Below are 21,203 nucleotides of genomic sequence, written 5' to 3' on the forward strand. Positions count from 1 at the left end.
TGGCACACATGTCCTTAATATAGATTCACAGTTTCAGCCAGTTTGCACGTTTACGTTTCGTAATAATTTTCGATAAAACTGAAAAAGATAATTTCGCTGCTGGCTAAGATTTTATCTGGTGAAGTGATATTTTACGTTTTTATAATATTTTTCTATCTTTTAAAAAAGTATCACTCTTACATATTTTTTATTTTTTTTAACATGAATGGCGCAGATATGTATATTTTTTTTTATTTTATGCTTTATTTAGAAACTTTTTCGTCTGTTCCATTTTTTTTTTTCATTTTTCATGGGTCAAAAGTGTATCACTTAATTATTTAATTGTTCAGTAATGAGAGTTTTAATTCAAAAAAGGTGATTAATGTCACTAATGCAGAATGCGCCCTGTATACGGAGTGTTTTTTAATAAGTGAGGAAGGAAGATAGCAATTTTTAATAATAATGGACTTTATCGCAATAAAAAAATAATCAAAAAGTCTATGGTTTTTTTCCAGGTTGGGGCATACGGAAAATTTATCGGACAGGTTGTCTACCTTAGTGTCATTGTGATCTAACCTAGAAAAAAATCACCGAGTATGCAAATAGCGAAGGCTATATATATTTGCTGTTGACACACGGGTGTAATTAAAAACGAGGAAATGTAAATAAGGTCGTCGACGTTATCCTTATTTGGCAAATAAGATACTGCTTTATTAATTGATTTAATTGAAATTAGGGTTTTCAAACGATTCTGCGTAAAAATGAAAACATTAATTTAAAAGTAAAACTGAGCATAATTATAATTAAACAAACCAAGAACCCAGTAATATTGCCCAAGTAAAAGTATTTTAAATTATACCTTTGTCAAATACGCTACAAAGAATGAGACTACAATTGACCGGTGAAAAGTTTGAACTACTTTAATTGGATAGGTATACTTCGACCAGAAATATATTGCTTTTACAACCGACCCCTTGATTAACTTTGCCTTTTACTCCAAAACCGCAACGCCTTATAAAACACTCTGCCGAGCAGACCCTTACCCGTAACCATTCCAGGACCGTCCTAGGAATTTATCTACCTACACTAATATACGGGATGTAAGTATCTTTTTAAACTTTTTCGCCGAGCAATTCTTGAAACACGTACATAAAAAAAATAGTACAAAGTAACAATTTATTACGTTCTATTTTATTACATTTCTACGTAGTATCATTATTATTGTACAAAGTATTAAACATAATAATAGTAATTAAGTATCGGTCACTTAAAGAATCGTCACTATCGCTACTGTTGTCACGTTTATCCTATTTCTTCAAAAAAGTACGCAGCAACTCTTTGGCAAATGTAATGTTTAAGGCTGTCAGCACTTTTTTATGCAGTTCTTTTGGGGTTAAAATGATATTACTTTATAAGCGTCGTAATCGTCGTACGTCGTACTTTCCTCTCGACTATCACCATTTGCAATAATTTTTCTTGTAGTTGATTGGTCATGTCACTTGTTTTTATTGCTGCTTCTACTTCCCTTTCTGAATTTCTTATAAAATTGAAACAATTGAAAACAATTTGTCTCGCATCCGAAGACAAATGGGTGTTTTTTTTTTATTTGCATGTCTTGTTCTAGTCGGACACTACTTAATGGTGTTGGGATGGATTTTATCGCCGTTCCGTTTACGGTTAAGGTACTCTAAAATACTTAAAACGTCAAAGCAATAAATGCACTATATTTTTGGTCGTATTATACTAATGGGCCTAACATATTGAAAAATTAAAATCGGCGAGCTCCGCGGCAACTTTTCAAAGATTGCGAAGGCAACCTCTTGTTATTCTGAAAGCTTCGGGGGAGGATTAAAACTGCGTGTAGATGGTGCGTTACAGAAAGTGGTCGATATTTTGAATAGTTTTTAGCTTTTATTAATTAAGATAATTATGTTCAAAAAATGCCAATGTTTAATAATTTTTATGTTCCTTATCATTTTAAATACAGTCGAAACTCTAAAAAATTAAATGCCTTAAAATAAATTGTCCATTCGTTTGTTATCGACAATTGCGTGACGCTGTGATTTTCTTTTTTACATTGTCAGCATATATGGTAGTGACCCCTAGCGTTAACCTCGATGTCGATAATCAACGTTCCGGACGTTTTGTATATTATTTGTGTCGAAGGACGTACAGCTTCCATTAGCGGTCAGTTTCAATAAACTGACGCTTTTGCTTAAACATTTTTTCTTGGCAACGAGGGTAATATGTACATATACACTCAGAGAGAGTTTTTTGTTAAATTAAGGACAAGGGCTAACGATTTAGACAAAATTAAATATGCATTGCATTTTGATTTGTCAAATTGTAGAAAAGAGCTGATTTGATGCGAGCTGATTTCTTGTGCATTTTCAAACGCGTAATTTATCTAAGCGTTTCAAAAATAGTTATGGAGGGAAAAAATGAAGCCATATTAAATAAAAGTTATCCTGACAGTGGTTTCGTAGGGAACGCATTTAATTTTGTTAGTTCGAAGATGTAAAACTGCAATTTCCCGATTACTAAACAGCACTGCGAAATATCTGTTAAGGTCGATTTATGTGTCAAGTCGCACTTCGGTTGTTAAAGCAGTACCCGTAACTTCCATGTTTGAATAACTGTAATGTTAAAATTACAAATACAATGAACTAGCGAATTAAACGTTCCATATATGGCAAGATTAAAATCCCTAAAAAATCTTAAATTTAATTTAAAATGCCCTAATTAAGGAGCCTTAAACATAAATAGATATTAATAATGGTGGGGAATTGAAGACAATTAATTTTCAAAGTACAGTTAGGATTTTGCGTAAATAACATCTTTTTTATTATTAGGAATATCTACCCAATATTTTGGATATACCCGTTTCAGAATGAAATAATTAGATTAACGATGTAAAAAATACATATTTCGCATAGAATGCAGCTTTTGTACATAGTTTCGAGCATAAAATCGCGTATTTTTGATCCATTCATTAGCATTTTGAACATTTTATTTGCTGTCCGAGCGTCCGATGATGAAAGTGAATTATCATTTGGTGTCCGTGTGAATTAAAAATCATCCAGAGCTGTCTTTGGAAAAAGAAGAAGTATTCAGCAAGGTTTGCGGAAACGTGGTAAGTTTTGAAGTTTGAAATACGTAATTGAATATATTTTAAACAATGCGATAAGAAATTATTTTATTATAAATTTTCAAATATTATATTTATATATTTATATTGTTAATAGTATACATTATGTTAAGGTTACATGTGATGAAAAACACAAATAGACCAGCACGTCGTCACTTAAAACATAAAAGTGGATGGGAGAGAATAAAGAAGAATAAAATTGCGTTCTTCGAGAACAACTGATAAAGAAAATTTTAATGTACACTTGGGTGACACTAAATTTAAACAGTTTTTAGAAGCATTTTGCAACAAAAATGTAGCTCTTGAAAGTACATTAGAAATTATGTAAGTTCCATTTACAAAAATGTAATTCAAGACATAAGAAATCATATTAAAAATCAGCATCTTTACATTACATTACTATAGACGAGAATTTATTAGTTGTTTTGAATAAAAATTTTTTACCAAAATCTTTTTAATAAGTACAAAGCAGTTGGAAAAAACTAACAGTGTGCAGATTGTAAATGAAAGCTTAATGGCTTGTTTCAAATATACTACCAACTGATAAAATACTTCTTAGTTATGTCTAAAAACTATAAATGTAATGTGGTATTTTTTTTTCGTTGTTTGACTATTCTTTCCTTGATTTTCAGTAATCAATATATGAAAAAAATAAATGGAAAATAATCAGACATATTTATGCGCGTATTTTAAGCATTTTCTGTGCATAAAAATCCGAACTCTAGCGATCAGGACCTGATAAGAAGGAAAATATATTGTCTTTATCAAAACGAAGTTGTTCCTGCCTTGGATAAACTGAAATAGAAGATAGAAGAAGACGAAACCAATATAAATATAAGGCGTGCCACCGTTGTGTGTAAAATGGGATTTAAGTGCCGCAAAATCGACAAAAGGCATTTGAAATAACAAGATATAGATTAGTCAACAGATGCATAATCTGCCTTGATGAAAAATCGTTCGATACACACGACTCTGTATCCAAAGATGGAATTTTATGGTTGCTCTAGAGATATCCCCCTAACAGAAAGCAAACGGTAATAAAATGTCAAGTTTACGAAATGTAATGCACGGAGTTCCGCAGGGTTCCATTATGTGACTGCGATTAATTTTGCAAATGACTCTGCATTAAAAACATCAAACACGAATGTAGAGACTCTTAAAGGGGAAACGCAATTGGCAAAAGAACATGCCAATATGAGGTTTACAGCGAATCGCCCAAAATTGAATGAGGATAAAACTCGCTCGTTAGTATTTTCAACAAATGTAAACATTTCAGAAGGAAGATCTGCGAAGTTGTGGTGTTTCGTATGCAAAAAAGAGCGATCAGAATTATATCCAACGCAGGATATAGAGACCATTTCAGAATCTTGAGGTGATGCCACTGCCATCACACGGTATTAGAAATTCATAACTCAAAAAATATGTTTTTAGTTCATTGAAGTAATCATCAAATGCCCCACTTCCTCCTCAAATTTGCTTCGAATTTGGATCATTGTTTTTTCTCTGTAGATGAATACACAAACAGCAAATGGAAGATATTACCTGATTACCCAATTCTTGACGCTGGCTACTGTTTGGTTACGTTCGGTATCTTATTTTTTTTTTCATTTTTATTCCTGTTTTTATATTATAATTAGAATTAGAATCAGCAATTTAGAATAAAAATGTAATATATACATTTAATGTCATTGTTTTTTCTTAGTGTAACTAAATAAGATTATACCCACCTAAAAAAACAAAAAAAATATATCAAAACCTAGTTTTTTGTCCTTTAATGAATATTAAAAAAGCAAACCACCGAACTCTAGCAATGTTTACTTCAGTCAACGGTTGAGGGTTTTTGTAGTTGTTTTATTTTTTTAATGTATTTTCAAATTTGCGTTTTCTCCGGTTTCAGGGTTGTTTGGCACCAGACACTTCGTCACCTTCATGTTATTCTTGGGCATGGCGAACGCGTACATCATGAGAACCAACATGTCGGTAGCCATTGTGGCAATGGTAAACCATACCGCGATCGGTACCGAGCACAATTCTTCCGAATCGGTGGACACCGAGTGCGGCATCGCTGTAATGGATAATGCCTCATCAACTGCGGTAGGTATAAGCTTAATCGTTAGTTAAAGTAGAAATTAAAGTACAGTACGACTCCGATTATCCGATTGTCGTATGTAGTACAAAGGTAACGAAAAGTTGTAGCTAACGACTAATAAAAAAAAATGCAAAACTTTTAAACCAATTTAAAAAATCAAAACTCTACATTAGCGTGTAAAAGATTATATTTTTTTCGTGTATCATCATCATAATCATCATTCGTATATTGAGAACGTTTTATACACTGGGCGCACCCCAATATCCTCATTTCTGAACCCATTCGAGGCAACAACCACAAACTATTTTTCTTTTCTTACTCTTTCTGCAGATGATTTCTTGAGATCTTGACTATGAAAATAAACATAAAGCAGCTAGCTACGATAATTTGTGAGGACAGAGACTTTTGTATTTGCAACAAGCGCACGTTTGTTGCCTTAACTATTATGGAGAATATAGATACAGGGTAGTGTCATTATCTTATATTTTTTAAAATATGGAGTTCAGTGTTTATTTTGCTTAGCCCCAGCATGAATTCTTGTAGCCCTTTTCTCTATCCTGAATATTTGAACAGCATTGACAGAGTTTCCCCATAATATTGTGCCATATTTCATTAGGGCATTTTGGTCTAGGCTCTCCCTAATTTTTCTAAGGAAGATAGTTTTCGCTTCAGTGATAAAATATGATCTTTCCAGTCAAGTCTACTATCAAGTGTAATGCGAAGTAATTTAGCCTACAAGCTGCAATTTTAGAGTGTGGGTTCAAACAGATAGATCATCCTCCCTATAATCCAGATATGGCCCCTCGCGACTATTATTTGTTTGGATATTTGAAAAAGGACTTACGTGGACGGCGATTTAACAACGAAGTTGAGTTAAAAGAGGCTGTGGAGGCCGGGAAATTTTGGCGCTGCCCTCGTATAATCACCCTAACAATCTTAACCGCGACTCAGGCCTCTACCTTTCATCAATATGGGAATCAGTCATCCGAGATGGTGTTTGTGCCCCTCATTTAGTTACGCCCCCCTCAAACAATATATAACAGAGTAAAATACGAGCCAGCTTCGGTCAAGCTCTGAAGAAGCCAACAACAACCGACGCAGCAGAAATTTCCTAAAAAGTATTGCAGCGGCCTGTGGAAGTTTCTTTGGAAAATTAATATAATTTTGCATAAGAAAATCTCAATTTCCGTGTGAACTAAACAAAATTCGAATAAGAAGTTTCAATAAAAATTACCTTTATTTTTTGAACGGATCCTAAAAATATCAAAATATGTAGGGTGTTCTGTTTAAAATTTTAAAACTAATGTCAATCCAGCATTTATCGGACACGCTGTGTATATAAAAAATAAATAATATTAAAATTTTATGTAAACCATAAAACTTTTGAATAAACTTTTTTTTCTATCCCCTACCCCAAATAACCAGAATTTATAATTATAACAACGAAAATACAAAATTTTGGTTAATTTTTGGGGCGGGCGTCTCGCGTATTATTATTATAAGCAAGCTAAGCGAAAAACAAAAAATAAACGATTGTTCCAGACCGCGTCCGCTAAGGAAACGGACGGAGAGTTCGTATGGGAAACCGACATCCAAGGCTACGTGTTGTCCTCCTTTTTCTACGGTTACGTCATAACTCAGATCCCATTCGGGATATTGGCAAAACGCTACGGCAATATCTACTTTCTCGGCTACGGGATGCTGATCAACTCGGTGTTCGGTCTGCTGGTGCCTTTCGCCGCCAAGATGGGTATTTGGTGGCTAATTGTGGTCAGGTTCATTCAAGGATTGGGTGAGGTGAGTATCTTTGGACCGATGAGCTCGAGCGGAGCGAGAAACAAAAATCGGGTAAACGGGTGTTGCGCTTGAATCAAATGGACATTCGAATCTGACGAATCGTAGACAGTTTTCGAAGGTTCCGAAACGAAACGAACATTCCTGGCACGGACGTCACTGGTAAATTGTTAAAAAAGTAAAAAAGAAAAGTTTTATTTTTCAGTTATTGCTTATATCCATTTTTATCGGGTGTTGGGTATTTTTTTACCCCATTTCACTAACATAGCTGACAGGTACGACGATATACTTTATACTTTTTTTTCTCATTTTTCGAAAAATCTATCAGTCTCATAAACAATATATATATACCGTAGGTACCGTACATTATCTCTTGATATCGTGATTAGTTGTACGTTATACAGGGTTGGTGAAAACTAGTGATTTGTATACGTGATACAAAAATAGTCAAAAATATATTATCTTCTAAGGATAGCAAATTAAATTCCTTTTCGGGTGATGCGTTCTGTCGATAAAATAGGGAGAAATTCACAACTTAGATTGTCGAGGGTAACCCTCTGATATCTGTTGGCTAAGTAGTTTTCAAAAAATCGAGCCAAAACATAAGTTTATGGTCAATCCGATCAAAGGCTTTAGAGTAATATAAAGATATACTAAAAGTAGACTAATAGTGCTAAAACTTTTACGAAATCAAAATTGACTGTTAGTGACAATATGATTTAGCAAATTTGTACATTTATGACTTTCCCCAAAGCTTTAAATAAAGTTGGAAGAATACTGAAGAATACTGATATGTGATAACATACAGGGTGTTCCCTGCACTTTTCACCATTTTCCTATCTGGCAGGCAAGTCATTAGTTTCGAGCAACCTTTTATAATATAGAACTAATTTCGATTTTAAGAAATAATGTACGTCAAAAATTTTAACTCGGTCTTAACTGGCTCCGGCATCGTAGTAACGAAAATTTTATTGACGCCATGTTTCGGTAGGAAAAAATGTTCAGTTCAATCGGATGGTACTTTTTCGAATAAGCGGCAACGTCGCAGCGCAGATCGATCCAGTCCGACGTACCGTAAACCAAGTGCCAAACATCCCGTATATTTTATATATTTTATTAATTTTTCTATAATCGACGATTGGGATTATGTGGTTCCTAACGAAACCTGTCAAAACGGTGTACTGTTTTCGATGAAACCAAAAAAATCAAGCAGCCCATGACGTTTCCGAAAGGCTTTAATTTAAACGATATCTCTCGCGTCTCGTTTCCAAGATGGCGGGCGATAGTTTCTCGCTCCGGACGGCCCGGATAGGTTTTTGACCATTATTCCTCGGCCAGGGTCCGATTGTCCCATGCACGCACGCTCTGCTGGCAAAGTGGATCCCCCCTAACGAGAGGAGTCGTATGGGCGCATTCGTATACGCAGGTACTACTTTGATTCACTCTCTCGCTCCTCTCCCCCCCCTCAAACTTGGTACTTTAAAGCTATCCGAAATGGAAGAGGTAATCGAGGAGGTCGCTTCTTTCCGATTTCCTCGTACCTCTGGCCACGAAATACGTCATCGGACGTATACTTCAACCAGAAATATAGTGCTTTTACAACCATGTATTTTTATCCATATATTTTTTTACATTCGTAATGAGTATGAATATGCATAAAGACTTCTTTTTATACTTAAAGATCGATTTTAATAGCGGAATTAACTCGACTCAAGCTGTGGATCGTAAATATTGTTGGACCAGAAATATAGTGCTTTTACAACCGACCCTGTCATTAACTTTGCCTACTGTTTATTACTCCAAAACCGCAGGCCCTTATAGTACACCCTACCGAACAGACCCTTACCCGTAACCATTCCAGGACCGCCCTAGGACAAAGTAACAATTCATTACGTTCTATTTCGTTGTATTTCTACATGGTAGCATTATTAATATACAAAATATTAAATATAATAATAATAAAGTATCAGTCGTCACTATCGCTATTGTCGTCACCTAGTTCAATGATCAACTCCGCCACTAATCGTTCTCGATAAATATTTTCTTCTTTTATTACTCGTTCTTCTTAAATGCGCTTTCAACTCAGACCAAAATCATTTCAATCGGGTTAAATATACATTTATACGGGGGTAATTGTTAAAATGTTTTATTTTCAATAATTCCAGAAGTTGTTTTTTTCGTGTAGCGCTCTTCTAAATATTCATTAATTTCTTCTTCATTTGAAAAAATACTTGCAATTTTTCTAATTAGGGCCGAATGATTCTAATGCCTCCATTGCGAAATTCTTTGAGAATTCCATTAGGACTTGACGTTTATTAATTGTTTGGAACTGAAAATCCATTTTCTTGAAAAAAGTAGGCAACTACTCATTGGCACAACTAATGTTTAAGTCTGTCAGTACTTTTTTATGCAGTTCTTTTAGGTTTAAAACTATTCATTTTATAAGCGTCGTAAGTTATAAATCCAATTAGATCTGCGTGTTGCTCTTTAAAAACTCCGGAAGTACCAGCATCTTCTCTCACTTTCCACTTGACTATCCAATTTGTAACAATTTTTTTGCCGAGGTAGTTCGTCTATTAAATTATCATTAGATTAAACTCTATATCACCTGTTTCACTTATTAGAAAATACTTCGCAGCTTCAATGCTTAATCAAATTTAAAATGATCTATTTAGGTTTCAAATAAAAATTTCAAGTTTCCACAAAAATTCGTTACGGTCCATCTCAGGCAAGACCTACTTAATGCAGAATAAACATCTGTCGGTCCTGCGAATGTAAGCGGTTAAGGTACTGCAAAGTACTTATGACGTCAAAGCAATAAATGCACTATATTTTTGGTCGTATTATATGTCCGCAGTTTCGCATTTGTAATTTTCACGCCGGCAGATCCAAAACCGCCAATTTTTGTTATTCTAACGTGAAATCTTTCTCGATTGATGAGAAAACTGGATACGGAGTGTTATAATTTTTACAAAACTTCTGTATTCCTCCTGCTTCGGTTTTTGCTGAGTCGAACTTGCTGACGTTTCGCCAATCATCCTGCTGGTTTCTTCGTAGCTTAAGTGGCAGGTTCAGGTTCGGGTTAAACTTTACAGAAGCCAACAGGATGCTTAGAAAGTTCGACTCAACAAAACTCGACGCAGCAGGCCCGTGAAAGTTTCTTTGAAAAAAAAAAGAACCGAAAGTTATATTGCGTTTTTGTTGGCATTTCGGTCTTTGCCTGGAATCGAACGAGACTATGATGAAAACTAAACATCGCGTGAATCAGAACTATATCGGTAATGCGTCGTTAAAATTGCATCACGGCTGTTTTAATTATTATAAGGTTTAATTCGCTAAAAAATATATATATATGCTCTGGATTGCTCCCAAACAACAACCAATAAAACTTTTATTGGCCGATATAAATGGATTTTATTATGCGGTGCACTTAAGAAGAAACAAAAAACGCAAAACCGCTTGCAAATTTTGCAAAATTCGTGCGTCACAATTGTACCGTTATAATTTGTCGAGTTTCCTGATATCGAATACGTAACGCGGACGTCAAGGCCGCTCAAGGCTTTAAATAATTCCGCATGTTATTAAATTAGCGAAAAGCACCAGAACGCTTATTACACCAAAAAGCGGGCAGATCATAAAACAAACGAAAAATTACTGGTAAACACTGTCCCAATGTTTCCCATACCTCCCCCAGTTAGTTTTGCACTAATCGGGCATTAAACACTGTCGCAAGTTACTTTAGTCACGGGTTGGGAGCAATCGAATGGTTTCGATAGATTTTCTTAGTTCCGAGGTCAGTTAATAACGATAATAATAATAATTAAATATGTTAATACCCAGTTTTATACGAGGTGCGTTCAAAAAGTAAGGCGACTTTTAAGTTTTTTTAAAAAGTATTTATTTATACACTTCCGGTAAGCACTTTCTGGTATAGCCTCTGAACATTTGTTAAGGATATATGTACCAGCATAATAAAAAAAATCGAATATCAAATGTACTTAGAACTCCTAATTACAAAAGTCACGTTTTGAACACACCTTGTATGATATTGACCGGCGTGACGATATAGGATAATTCGTTTTTTATGTGTTAAACCTTGTTTTTATTCAATAATTAAAGGTTTTTTTTGTTTTTAATAATTTGTGTTATTTTCGAGATATTCCATCTGGTATATCGAGTTTAAAGTTGATAATGTTAGAAGGTAGAGTTACGAATAACAAGTCATAAGTCAATTGCGCCAATAACAACTTTAATTAAAGCGGTTTTATACGAAATGGTTTTTCCAAATAACCAAATAAAAAACCATTTTTAGTTTGTTTTCTTCCCAAAAGCTGAGCGCCGTTTTGTCGACGTTGCCCTTTATTAAATATATATTTTGGGAATATGCACGCCTATGGGCGGCGGCCCCTATTTTGACTTGCAATTCAGCGTTTAATTACCTCGCACTTCAAAGAAACGGATTAGTAATTATGAAATTAATTAATTAATCCAAGGCTAGGTTTATAAATTCGTATGCGTATGTTACGGCATTAATAGATACTTTATACTCAATCATCCTACGTCAACGTCAAAAATGCCCTGTATTTTTAACGTCAAGTTAGTTGGATGCACGGCGAGTCAAAATGAAAGATGACAAAAGGTTGAGAACAAAATAAACACTACCTGAACGTGAAAAGTCGACAGAGACGAATTAAGGTTAATATATCAATACAAAATAAAATTGCAAAAACAATTGCGCGAGGAATTATATTAAAACTGCAACATTAATATTACTAATAGTTAGGAACATTTAAAAACCAATAAGACTGCAAAAAGAACAGTTTAATGTAAAACGATTGCATTACCAACACTTTCAAAGGCTTCTCTTATCCTCTGATTCGTGATGCAAAGGAACATTCGCTTTGTTTGAAATAGTTTTTAATTTGTTTTGCAGTCTCTACGACGACGTTATTTCCAATTATACCACCCCAAATATTTAAAGACCACTAAATACACTAAAAGAGAGGCCATCTGCAGTCATTATTTATGGTTCGATAATATTGTGGGCTCTAGGGAAAGCAGAATTTCTGAATTAATGAAAAGAAAGGAATCTTTTTTTTCGCAAAATTAAAACTTTACCTATTTTGGCTTATAAGTTTGATATTTTTTTTTGTATTCTCATCTGTATTTAATTTGACAAAACAAATAAGATAGATTACTATTTGGACACCCTGTGTATTGACCGAGAGAAGCGAGGGACTGTTATATACCTTTACGAATTTAAAGGTTGAAAAGCCAGCTCAACCTTATATTGCATCATTTTTTGTTTTTTTTTTAATAATGAGAATGAGTATGCATAAGGACTTCTTTTAATTCTTAAAGATTTGGATCGCAAATATTGTTGGACCAGAAATATAGTGCATTTACAAACGGTCCCGTGACTAACTTTACCATTCCAGGACCGTCCTAGGAATTTATCTACCTACACTAACAAGCGGGATATTCTTGAAACATGTATATAAAAAAATTGGTACAAAGTAACAATTCCATTCTATTTCATTATATTTCTACATAATATCATTATTAATATACAAAATATTAAATATAATAATAATAATAATAATAATAATAAAGTATCAGTCGCTTAAAAAAATCTTTACTATCGCTACTGTCGTCACCGTCAATGATCAACTTCGCCACTAATCGTTCTCTCTTCTTTTATTACTCGTTTTCATAGTTAGACCGGCTTTGTGCTGATATTTTAGCTACCTCATGCCGAATTACGTTTATAATACTACCACTAAATTTTGGTGCAGTATTATTTCTTCTTATATGCGCTTTCAACTCAGACCAAATCATCTTAGAAGTTGTTTTTTCGTGTAGCTCTCTTCAAAATATAAATCATTTTCTTACAGAAATCCAACACAATAACAGTATTTGGTTAGTTGGTTAGTTGGGAACAGTTTATTTTCAAATCTGTCCTTAAATATTTCCGCGGTCATGTTTTTATGGTAATCCACACTTGAATCTTTGACGTTTTTGCCAGATAAAAATAAGGCATCTTCCACCCAACAATTTTTGGACCCAGTATAAAGAATTATTTTCCATATGAATGCTTTTCGTTTAAATACATTATTGACTATTTTGTTCTCGAAATTTTTCAATTTCATTTGAATAACCTTCACTTTCCTCTTGGCTATCCCATGTGCAACAATTTTTTCTTACAGTTGACTTCGGAACTTTGGTCATGTCACATGGTTTTTATTGCTGCTCCTACTTCCCCGTCTGAATTTCTTATAAAATTGTAAACATTCAAAACATTTTTTAGGCATCCGAAGACAAATGGATCCGTTTTTTAAGTTGACATTAGGTTCGACTACCATCTTCACTTCGTCTTCAAATTCTGCGTTGTTTTCAATGTCTTCTTCTAACGGGGGAACATCTGCTTCATTCCACGGTTTCCACATTTTAAAGTGTTATTTATTGACAATTTAGGTCGCGTACAGTGCAAAGCACTAAAAAAGCATCCCCGTTGTATCTTAGAAAGATAGGTTTACGAATAAATCTAAATTTTAGCACTCATCAGCAAAAAAATATCGACATCAAGAGAGCAGTTATGAGAGTTAAATATATTTTGTAATCTAGTGATCATCCTATGTTGGTCTATATCAAATCTGTTTTGTACTCGTTCCAAACGCGTGATGTGGAGGTTGCAATTATGATTCCAAATGACTGAAGCGAACGAAAGTTTACTGCGAACGAACGCATAGTACAGTGCGAGAAGAGATTTGGGGTTTTTAAAATCTATTGAGTTTTTTTTTTTATGAAACCGGTCGTTTTATTCGATTCGATTATTACTCTATCCGTATGAATCTTAAAAGGCCACTCGCTCTAGGTTGGTGTTATTAGTATTTATTCTTTTTATGTAAATAAATAAGAACTGAAAGTTCAGATTTTCACGAAATTATATAAATATATATAGCTTTCAGAACTAACAACACAATAGGAACATTTTTAAAAAACAATAAAACGAAATGTCTAAAATCTCAAAAATCAGGTTGAAATGCGGATTTTGTTCTAAAATTGATATTGGACAAATAGGTAGATCCCTCAAGACACGCATTAAATAAAAGAGCGTTTAAAAACAATACTCTTACAAAAAGTAGAAAATTAAGTTTATTGGAAGCCATGGAGATTAACAAAATGAGACATTCAAATGTATTGCTTAACGATCAATTAGATTTAAATACCTCTCCTTCATTGAACTTAAATTCTCACAACATTAATTCAGTTTTTATTGTCATTTTTATATAGTAGCAGGTAATTTGTAAATATTACGTTTGATAAAGACACGGTATTCTCGAAACAATTGTCGATACGTATCACCTGATGTTAAAAAAAACCCTTCTACTTATTCGAAAATACCCCGCAGCATCAATGCTTAAGCAAATTTAAAACGGTCCGTTTCTACAAATATTCGTTACGGTCCATTTCAGGCAAAACCTACTTAATGTTGTTGGGTCGGGTTTTACCATGGTCCTGCGAAGGTACTGTAAATTACTTAAAACGTCAAATGCACTATATTTTTGGTCGTACAATACCTCCGCGCATACCCGAGGCTGACGAGGTTTTCCTTATTTTCTTTTATAGGTGCCCAATTCGGTACCGTCATCTCGATGCCGCTCTCCGGCCTCCTCTCCGTCTCCCATTACGGATGGCCTTCGATTTTCTACGTATTCGGCGCAGTAGGAACCGTCTGGTGTATCGCATTTCTCATCTGGATCTACGAAGATCCCGATACGAACCCGAAGATTAATCCGGAAGAGAGGGTGTACATTCAAAAATCGCTAGGCAGGATCGTTGGCACCGCTGTAAGGATTTTTGCCCTCTACGACGCCTTCTTCACGTTCTCGTTTTGTTTTTTCAGCCGAGCAAACCTCATCGAGGTTACGTATCATTAATCGTCTTTTTTATTTCCTCAGATTCCTCCGATTCCGTGGGTGTCGATCGTCAAATCGCTACCGTTCTGGGCCATATTGTTGGCCCACATGGGCCACAACTACGGCTACGAGACCCTGATGACGGAGCTGCCTACTTACATGAAACAAGTGTTACATTTCAGTATTAAAGATGTAAGTGCCCCGACAGCAAAATATAATCCACCAAATATTCAATAAATATGTAGGAATATTCAAATAGAATGTTTCCAGGGAATATTCATTATTCATTAAAAAATTGCTAGTGAACGTGTCCACATAAACATGCATATAGTTATAGAAATATTCTAGGAAATTTTTATGGATTTTACTCATTTCGATGCCATGGGAATGTTCTATACTTCCTAAATATTTGCTACTGATAATTGAACGAATATTTTAATATTAAATATGTTAGTACCCAGACAGCAAAATTTAATCTACGGAATATTCAATAAATATGCAGGAATATTTAAATAGAAATTTTGTTTTCAATAGAATTTTTAAGAGAATATTCATTATTGATTAAAAAATTGCTAGTGAACATATCCACATAAATATGCATATAGTTATAGAAATATTCTAGGAAAATTTTATGGATTTTACTCATTTCGATGTTCCATGGGAAGATTATATACTTCTTAAATATCATCATGTGTGTTTCCTACATGAAAAATTTAACTTTTATTATTATATACGTTTTTGGGTAGTATCTTTAGATACTATATAAAATTGGCATTGAGTATACACCTACGTCGAACTTAATTGGGAAAACCTTTTTAACAATTGCCGCTGCTAATTCGGGCAAGCTGCCTAGGAATGGGACTTAATTGTTTGTACCAATAAAAGCGACGCAAATATCACGGACGACTTCGCAACAACTTTAATTTTCGCAAAAATGATTGTTGATTTACGTTCGCCTATAACGATTCTTGAACGTGTTATCTCTCTCTTACAGAATGGAATTTTGTCCGCCCTGCCGTATCTCGCTATGTGGCTCTTCTCCATATTCATAAGTCACGTGGCCGATTGGATGTTAACCAAACCTTACTTTACCATTACCATCGTTAGGAAAATAATCAATGGCATCGGTGAGTTGGTTTCTAACACGATATTCAATGATTATATCATTTATCAGCACAAAAATAAATTTCGTCGGCAGCTTATTTCCTATATTTATCATTAAAATTGTTCGAGAGTATTTTTCCAAGTGATATGTAATTCATAAGCGATCACACACGTATGATCACACAAAAACTGTTGAAACAGTTTGATATTTAAATCATTTATCGACAATTTGTACCCATGACATTTGTGATATAAGCTGCTCATTGACAGTTTATATATAATATTAATGATAAAACCGTTTATGAGCAGTTTACGTATATTTATTATTAAAACTTACCACTAGTCATCAAATAAATTGAATATTTGCGGTTTACATAATAAAAATTGTTCGTCGGCATTTTATATAAAATTACAAATAAATTTGTGATATAAGCTGCTGATGCATAATATACAAACAATTTATTACCAGTTTGTAAATACAATATCTTTTATTGCCATTTTGTGCACACCACATTTGTGATGTAAAGTGTTTAACAGCAGTATATATGCAATATTGATGTAAAGCATTTATAAGAAGTTTATATGATATGTCAGTAATATCAGAATGATATTTGTGATATAAGCTGTTCATAAACCACTTATCAGCATTTTATGTTTATCATTAAAATTGTTCAAGAATAGTTTTTAATATCATGTAAAGCGCACAGTAACTGTTTATGATTTGCAATTAATAAATGGTCACATATAAATTTGTGATATAAACTATTAAAACAGTTCAATATTTAAATCACTTATTGGCATTTTGTAAACACGACATTTGTTCATTGGCAGTTTATATGCAATCTTTATGATATAAATCAGTTACGTGTGGTATTTATGATTGAAACTGTTGATTGTTTTTATTATTATCAAATCAACTGCATATTAATATGATAAAAATTGTTTTTTTGTGTTATATAAAATTATAAGCGAATTTGGAATATAAACTGTTCATTGGCAGTTTATATACAATATTTGTGATATAAATCAGTTTACGTGTGATATTTATCATTGAAACTAGTCATTGGCAGTTTTTGTTATCAAATCAACTGCATATTAACGGTTAATATGTGATGCAAACTGTCCGCCATCAATTTATCAGAAGTGACATTTATCATTACAAATGTCCAACGGTGATCACAACTAAAATCGTGATTTTAACTGTTCCTCGACATTTTATACACCATATTTTTGATATGAACTGTTGTTAATATTATCAGTTCACTGTCTTATGCGGCAGAATTTCGGATTTGAGTTGTTTCCGGTTAATTCGCAGGTCAGTTCGGACCGGCAGTAGCTTTATTCGCGGCCGCGTTCACCGGTTGCGACCGGTGGCTGACGGTGGCCATCTTGACCGTCGGCGTGGGTCTGAACGGCGGCATCTACTCCGGCTTTAAAGTGAACCACCTGGATATTTCACCTCAGTTCGCCGGCATCCTGATGTCTTTCACCAACTGTCTGGCGAACCTCGCTGGTTTATTGGCTCCAATTTACGCCGGTATCATGGTAAAGGGAACGGTAAGTCTCGGCGTTCGAGGTTCAGGTGACCCAACGTCACGTGGTTTCCGTTTTGCAGCCCAGCATAGCCAAGTGGAGGATAGTGTTCATCACGGCCGCGGCGGTATACGCGTTCTGTTGTAGTTTCTATGTGATATTCGGATCCGGTAAGAGGCAATCTTGGGATCAAGCTCGGGAGGAGTCGTCCGAGGAAAAGAAGAAGGACCAAGAGGAACCGGTCATGGTGACCACCCAAACGTAACGGTTACGGTCGCGTCCGCAGCCGATCAATGTGATTTTAAATAGATAGGTTCAACTATTTTTAGATGTAGTCCTAGATTCTTTTGAGCCTTCGGATTTTGCCGTCCCAAAGCAACTTTGTTCCCCGAAATTGCGGACTCGCAATTTTTTTCTTTTAGTGTTTAGTCTGGACCGGCGAATTCGCGGGGTTAGTTACGTCGTTAATTATATTTTTGTAAGTGAACTTTAACAAGGCGTGCCTTAAACGATGTTATTTTTTTCCAAGCAAAGTGTACATAACGATCGCAGGAGTAAGTGTGGGAGAGACAGAAGGAGGGATGTTTTAAAATGAAGTTTGCGCATTGTTTTTAAATTATTTATGGAATACATGAGAACCAACAATTTTTTTTTTAATAAATATATCCTGAATTGTTGAATTTTGTTTTTGTTTCCCGAAACGCGAAGAATATCGACGGTTTGCGGTTCGCCTCGTACGCTTACGTTATTCTTTTCCCAACTAACCAAAATCCGGGTCGATTATTCTGTGACTGCTTCACCGTAGGGGTGACCAGGATTGGGTAACTCCTGAATTACTAAAGCTTTTGCTTCACCGGATAGTGCGACAATCTAAACGCAGGTAAGTTAGGTTAGGGACGATTCAAGTAATTGTTTTTGTTATCTATTCCCACGAGCTTACACTACTTTTATTAAATCAATGAAAACAAATCCTTTTGCCGTAAGTTGGAAGCGACACTATGGAACGATCGGAAGAGTAAAAGTGAAAGACAGATAGATGTTTTAAAATTGGAATTTGCGGGTTATTTTTCAATTATTTCTAGAATACACGAGAACTAACAATTTTTATTTTGAAATGAACATTTCCTGAATCGCTCTGTTTGGTTTTTATTTCCCGAAACGCCAAGAATTTCGCCGGCGTTGCGGTTTACGTCGTACGCTTTACGTTCGTTTTACGCTGCTCTGAACCAACCAAAATGCGCGTTGATTATTCTGTGACTGCTTTCCGTAGGGATGACGGGGTACGGCTTACACTAAACTTAACCTCGAAGGTTAATGAATTACTAAATCATTAGCATGGTTCACCGGATAATGCGGAAATCTAAAGACAAAGACAGGTAAGTTAGGTTAGGAAGGATTCATGTCATTGCCTTTGTTATCTAGTTTCACGAGCTTATACTAATTTTGTAAAATCAATAAGTACCATTAATTCCCTGAAGTTGGAAAGGAAAACCACGATAAAATAGCTGGGAATTTTATGTCTCTACATATTTATTCAACTTTTTAAATTTTTACCATCTTATTTCGTACGCGGTACCGATAACGGATGAATTATTCATCCGCAAAATTTTCCGCAGGGTTATTATATATTAATTCACATTTCATAACGAAATTTCCTAACCAGGAAAACGAATTGTGGGCTTATCAATTAAATATAAAGCAGGAACATTGAAATGAGCGTGCGGCGGGTTGTGCAATGTATCGTTATAATTTTTTCGTTTCAATTTGTTATAGTTTCCGGTCAATATTCTGCGAAAACCAAGCCAGTATTATATCTTTGTGGTGTGGCAGTGCGATTTTGTTTATCGGTCCCAAAAATGATGTATTTAAGCGGTTTCGCGGTATAACGGCTTTCGCCTCAACTAAGTAGTGTCCGGATTCCTGGGAAGATGACGCCACTCTCGACGTTCGCCTCAAGAAAGTTTCAGGTTTCAGAGATGACGCCACTATTGCGCCATCTATCGGCGACTGCCTCCACTAGTGTGAGGGTTTTAAAAGTTCTTAAAATGTTATAGTAATAATCATATGCTTATTCCGTAGATAAGTATATACAGTATATTTGCTTGAGGTAAAAGTCGGCGAACTGGACTACTTTCGACGGGGCTCTACGTCGCTAATATCAGCATCTCCGACTTCCTGCTCCTGTTTCGCATTTTACATAGAGACCAAAGTTTTGTGACACAAAGCATACAACTTACAGGTGGGTAGGGTTTAATAACTAAGGATGTATATATCGCTCATTTCATGGTAAGTACCCACAGTTGTTGGTCCTAAACCTCGCCATTCCCTCCAACTTGCTTTAGAATTATATCTTGATCATAAAGGTTCTAAACTGATCATTGGGTTGGCGACCGATTACTGTTTGTAATGGAAGCAATAAAACAAATTTGAGGTGTTTTATTATTTAAACTTTTCCTCGATTTCTATAATCGATCCTTTTGATATAAACTGTCAATAATATACGAACACCGGATGGTACTCACCGATACAGACATGACATAATTTAATATCGTTCGACACCGAAAAATTAATTTAATGTAAATATAATGCGACCATCCTGTTCGACAATATCCTTTCCTTTCTGCGTCAGTTATACGTGCACAGATGGAGAGGATAGAGTTGTGTCAATCGCTATTGATTCGGTCACTTTGATTCAATCACTTCATAGGATCGAACGACCGAATCCCGCTTGTTCATAACCATTCGTTCAACTTGTTCGCTATCGCTGCCGCCCTGACCGGCCTGAAGTGACCGAATACGGGACGATCGATCGACCGACAGTACCAAAACAAATCGAATTCGCCGCAATACGATTCATTTGAATGATTTAATATTTAAATGCATGACTGAGACAGGTCACGTAAAAGGAATGGGAGTATTGTTATAATCATTCTATAGTATTGAGTTGCGACGTCGATGGTAGATTTTCTTATGTGTTGAATTGAATATTAAATGAAATATCTATTTCCACACAGGTATTTAATTTAAACAAATTAATGTATTACTGCTACAACCCAATACGTAGCACCTATTTTGATAAAATCATGATGTAATAAAAAGCAGTACACAGTTATATATACTAACTAAAACAGCAAACAGAAGATATAGACACCACAATAATTCACATTCAAATGAATCTGAATCAGTCGTTCGGACTGTTCGGATTCAGTGATTATTGCCACTTATGTTGGCAACAAAAAGTATTGAAATGAGCGATTGATTTAAATGATTCGGTCGTTTTCGAAATCGGTCAGTGATTGATTCGTTCCTCGTAAAATGAACGATTGACACAACAATACGAGAGGATCATGACATCGATAGGAGAACATCTTCCTATTTGTCTGAAGGGCCAAATCTGAAGTGGACATTCGCCCAACTATTGAATCCACGCCGGTTTGTGAATTTCATATATCCAGATGCCGACCGCTAAAGCGAACCGCTTCCAATTAGACGCAATTTAGTCCTTAAGGTTCGTACGTGACGCCAAACAGCGGCCCGCCTTAAATTAGACCGCAGAAACACGCGGCACGTCGAAACTAGGTCTAAGAAATTATTTATTTAACTCGCAAATTGGGTCGCTCCAGATCGGTGCAGTGTA

The 21,203-nt window shown here is 35.0% G+C and overlaps 1 protein-coding gene and 1 long non-coding RNA gene across 3 annotated transcripts in view; both read left to right on the top strand.

Annotated features, from left to right (window-relative positions):
- Positions 1–18,237, top strand: part of LOC132697752 (putative inorganic phosphate cotransporter) — a 63,488-nt gene extending 45,251 nt beyond the window's left edge. For both annotated transcript variants that reach the window (XM_060663357.1, XM_060663356.1), the window contains exons 2-9: positions 5,025–5,221; positions 6,759–7,013; positions 8,349–8,436; positions 14,640–14,860; positions 14,972–15,121; positions 15,924–16,056; positions 17,349–17,590; positions 17,649–18,237. In XM_060663357.1, coding sequence (XP_060519340.1) covers positions 5,025–5,221; positions 6,759–7,013; positions 8,349–8,436; positions 14,640–14,860; positions 14,972–15,121; positions 15,924–16,056; positions 17,349–17,590; positions 17,649–17,831 — 1,469 coding nt within the window. In that variant the 3' untranslated portion in view covers positions 17,832–18,237. The remainder of the gene's footprint in view (positions 1–5,024; positions 5,222–6,758; positions 7,014–8,348; positions 8,437–14,639; positions 14,861–14,971; positions 15,122–15,923; positions 16,057–17,348; positions 17,591–17,648) is intronic.
- A 605-nt stretch (positions 18,238–18,842) lies between these two features.
- LOC132698710 (uncharacterized) lies at positions 18,843–19,989 on the top strand. The gene is made up of 3 exons (XR_009618407.1): positions 18,843–18,942; positions 19,340–19,587; positions 19,646–19,989. It is a non-coding gene; the product is annotated as an uncharacterized LOC132698710 (long non-coding RNA).
- The last annotated feature ends 1,214 nt before the right edge of the window (positions 19,990–21,203 follow it).

This window comes from Cylas formicarius, unplaced genomic scaffold (genome assembly GCF_029955315.1).
Source record: "Cylas formicarius isolate icCylForm1 unplaced genomic scaffold, icCylForm1.1 PGA_scaffold_2__14_contigs__length_35257938, whole genome shotgun sequence".
Classification (NCBI taxonomy): Eukaryota; Metazoa; Arthropoda; class Insecta; order Coleoptera; family Brentidae; genus Cylas; species Cylas formicarius.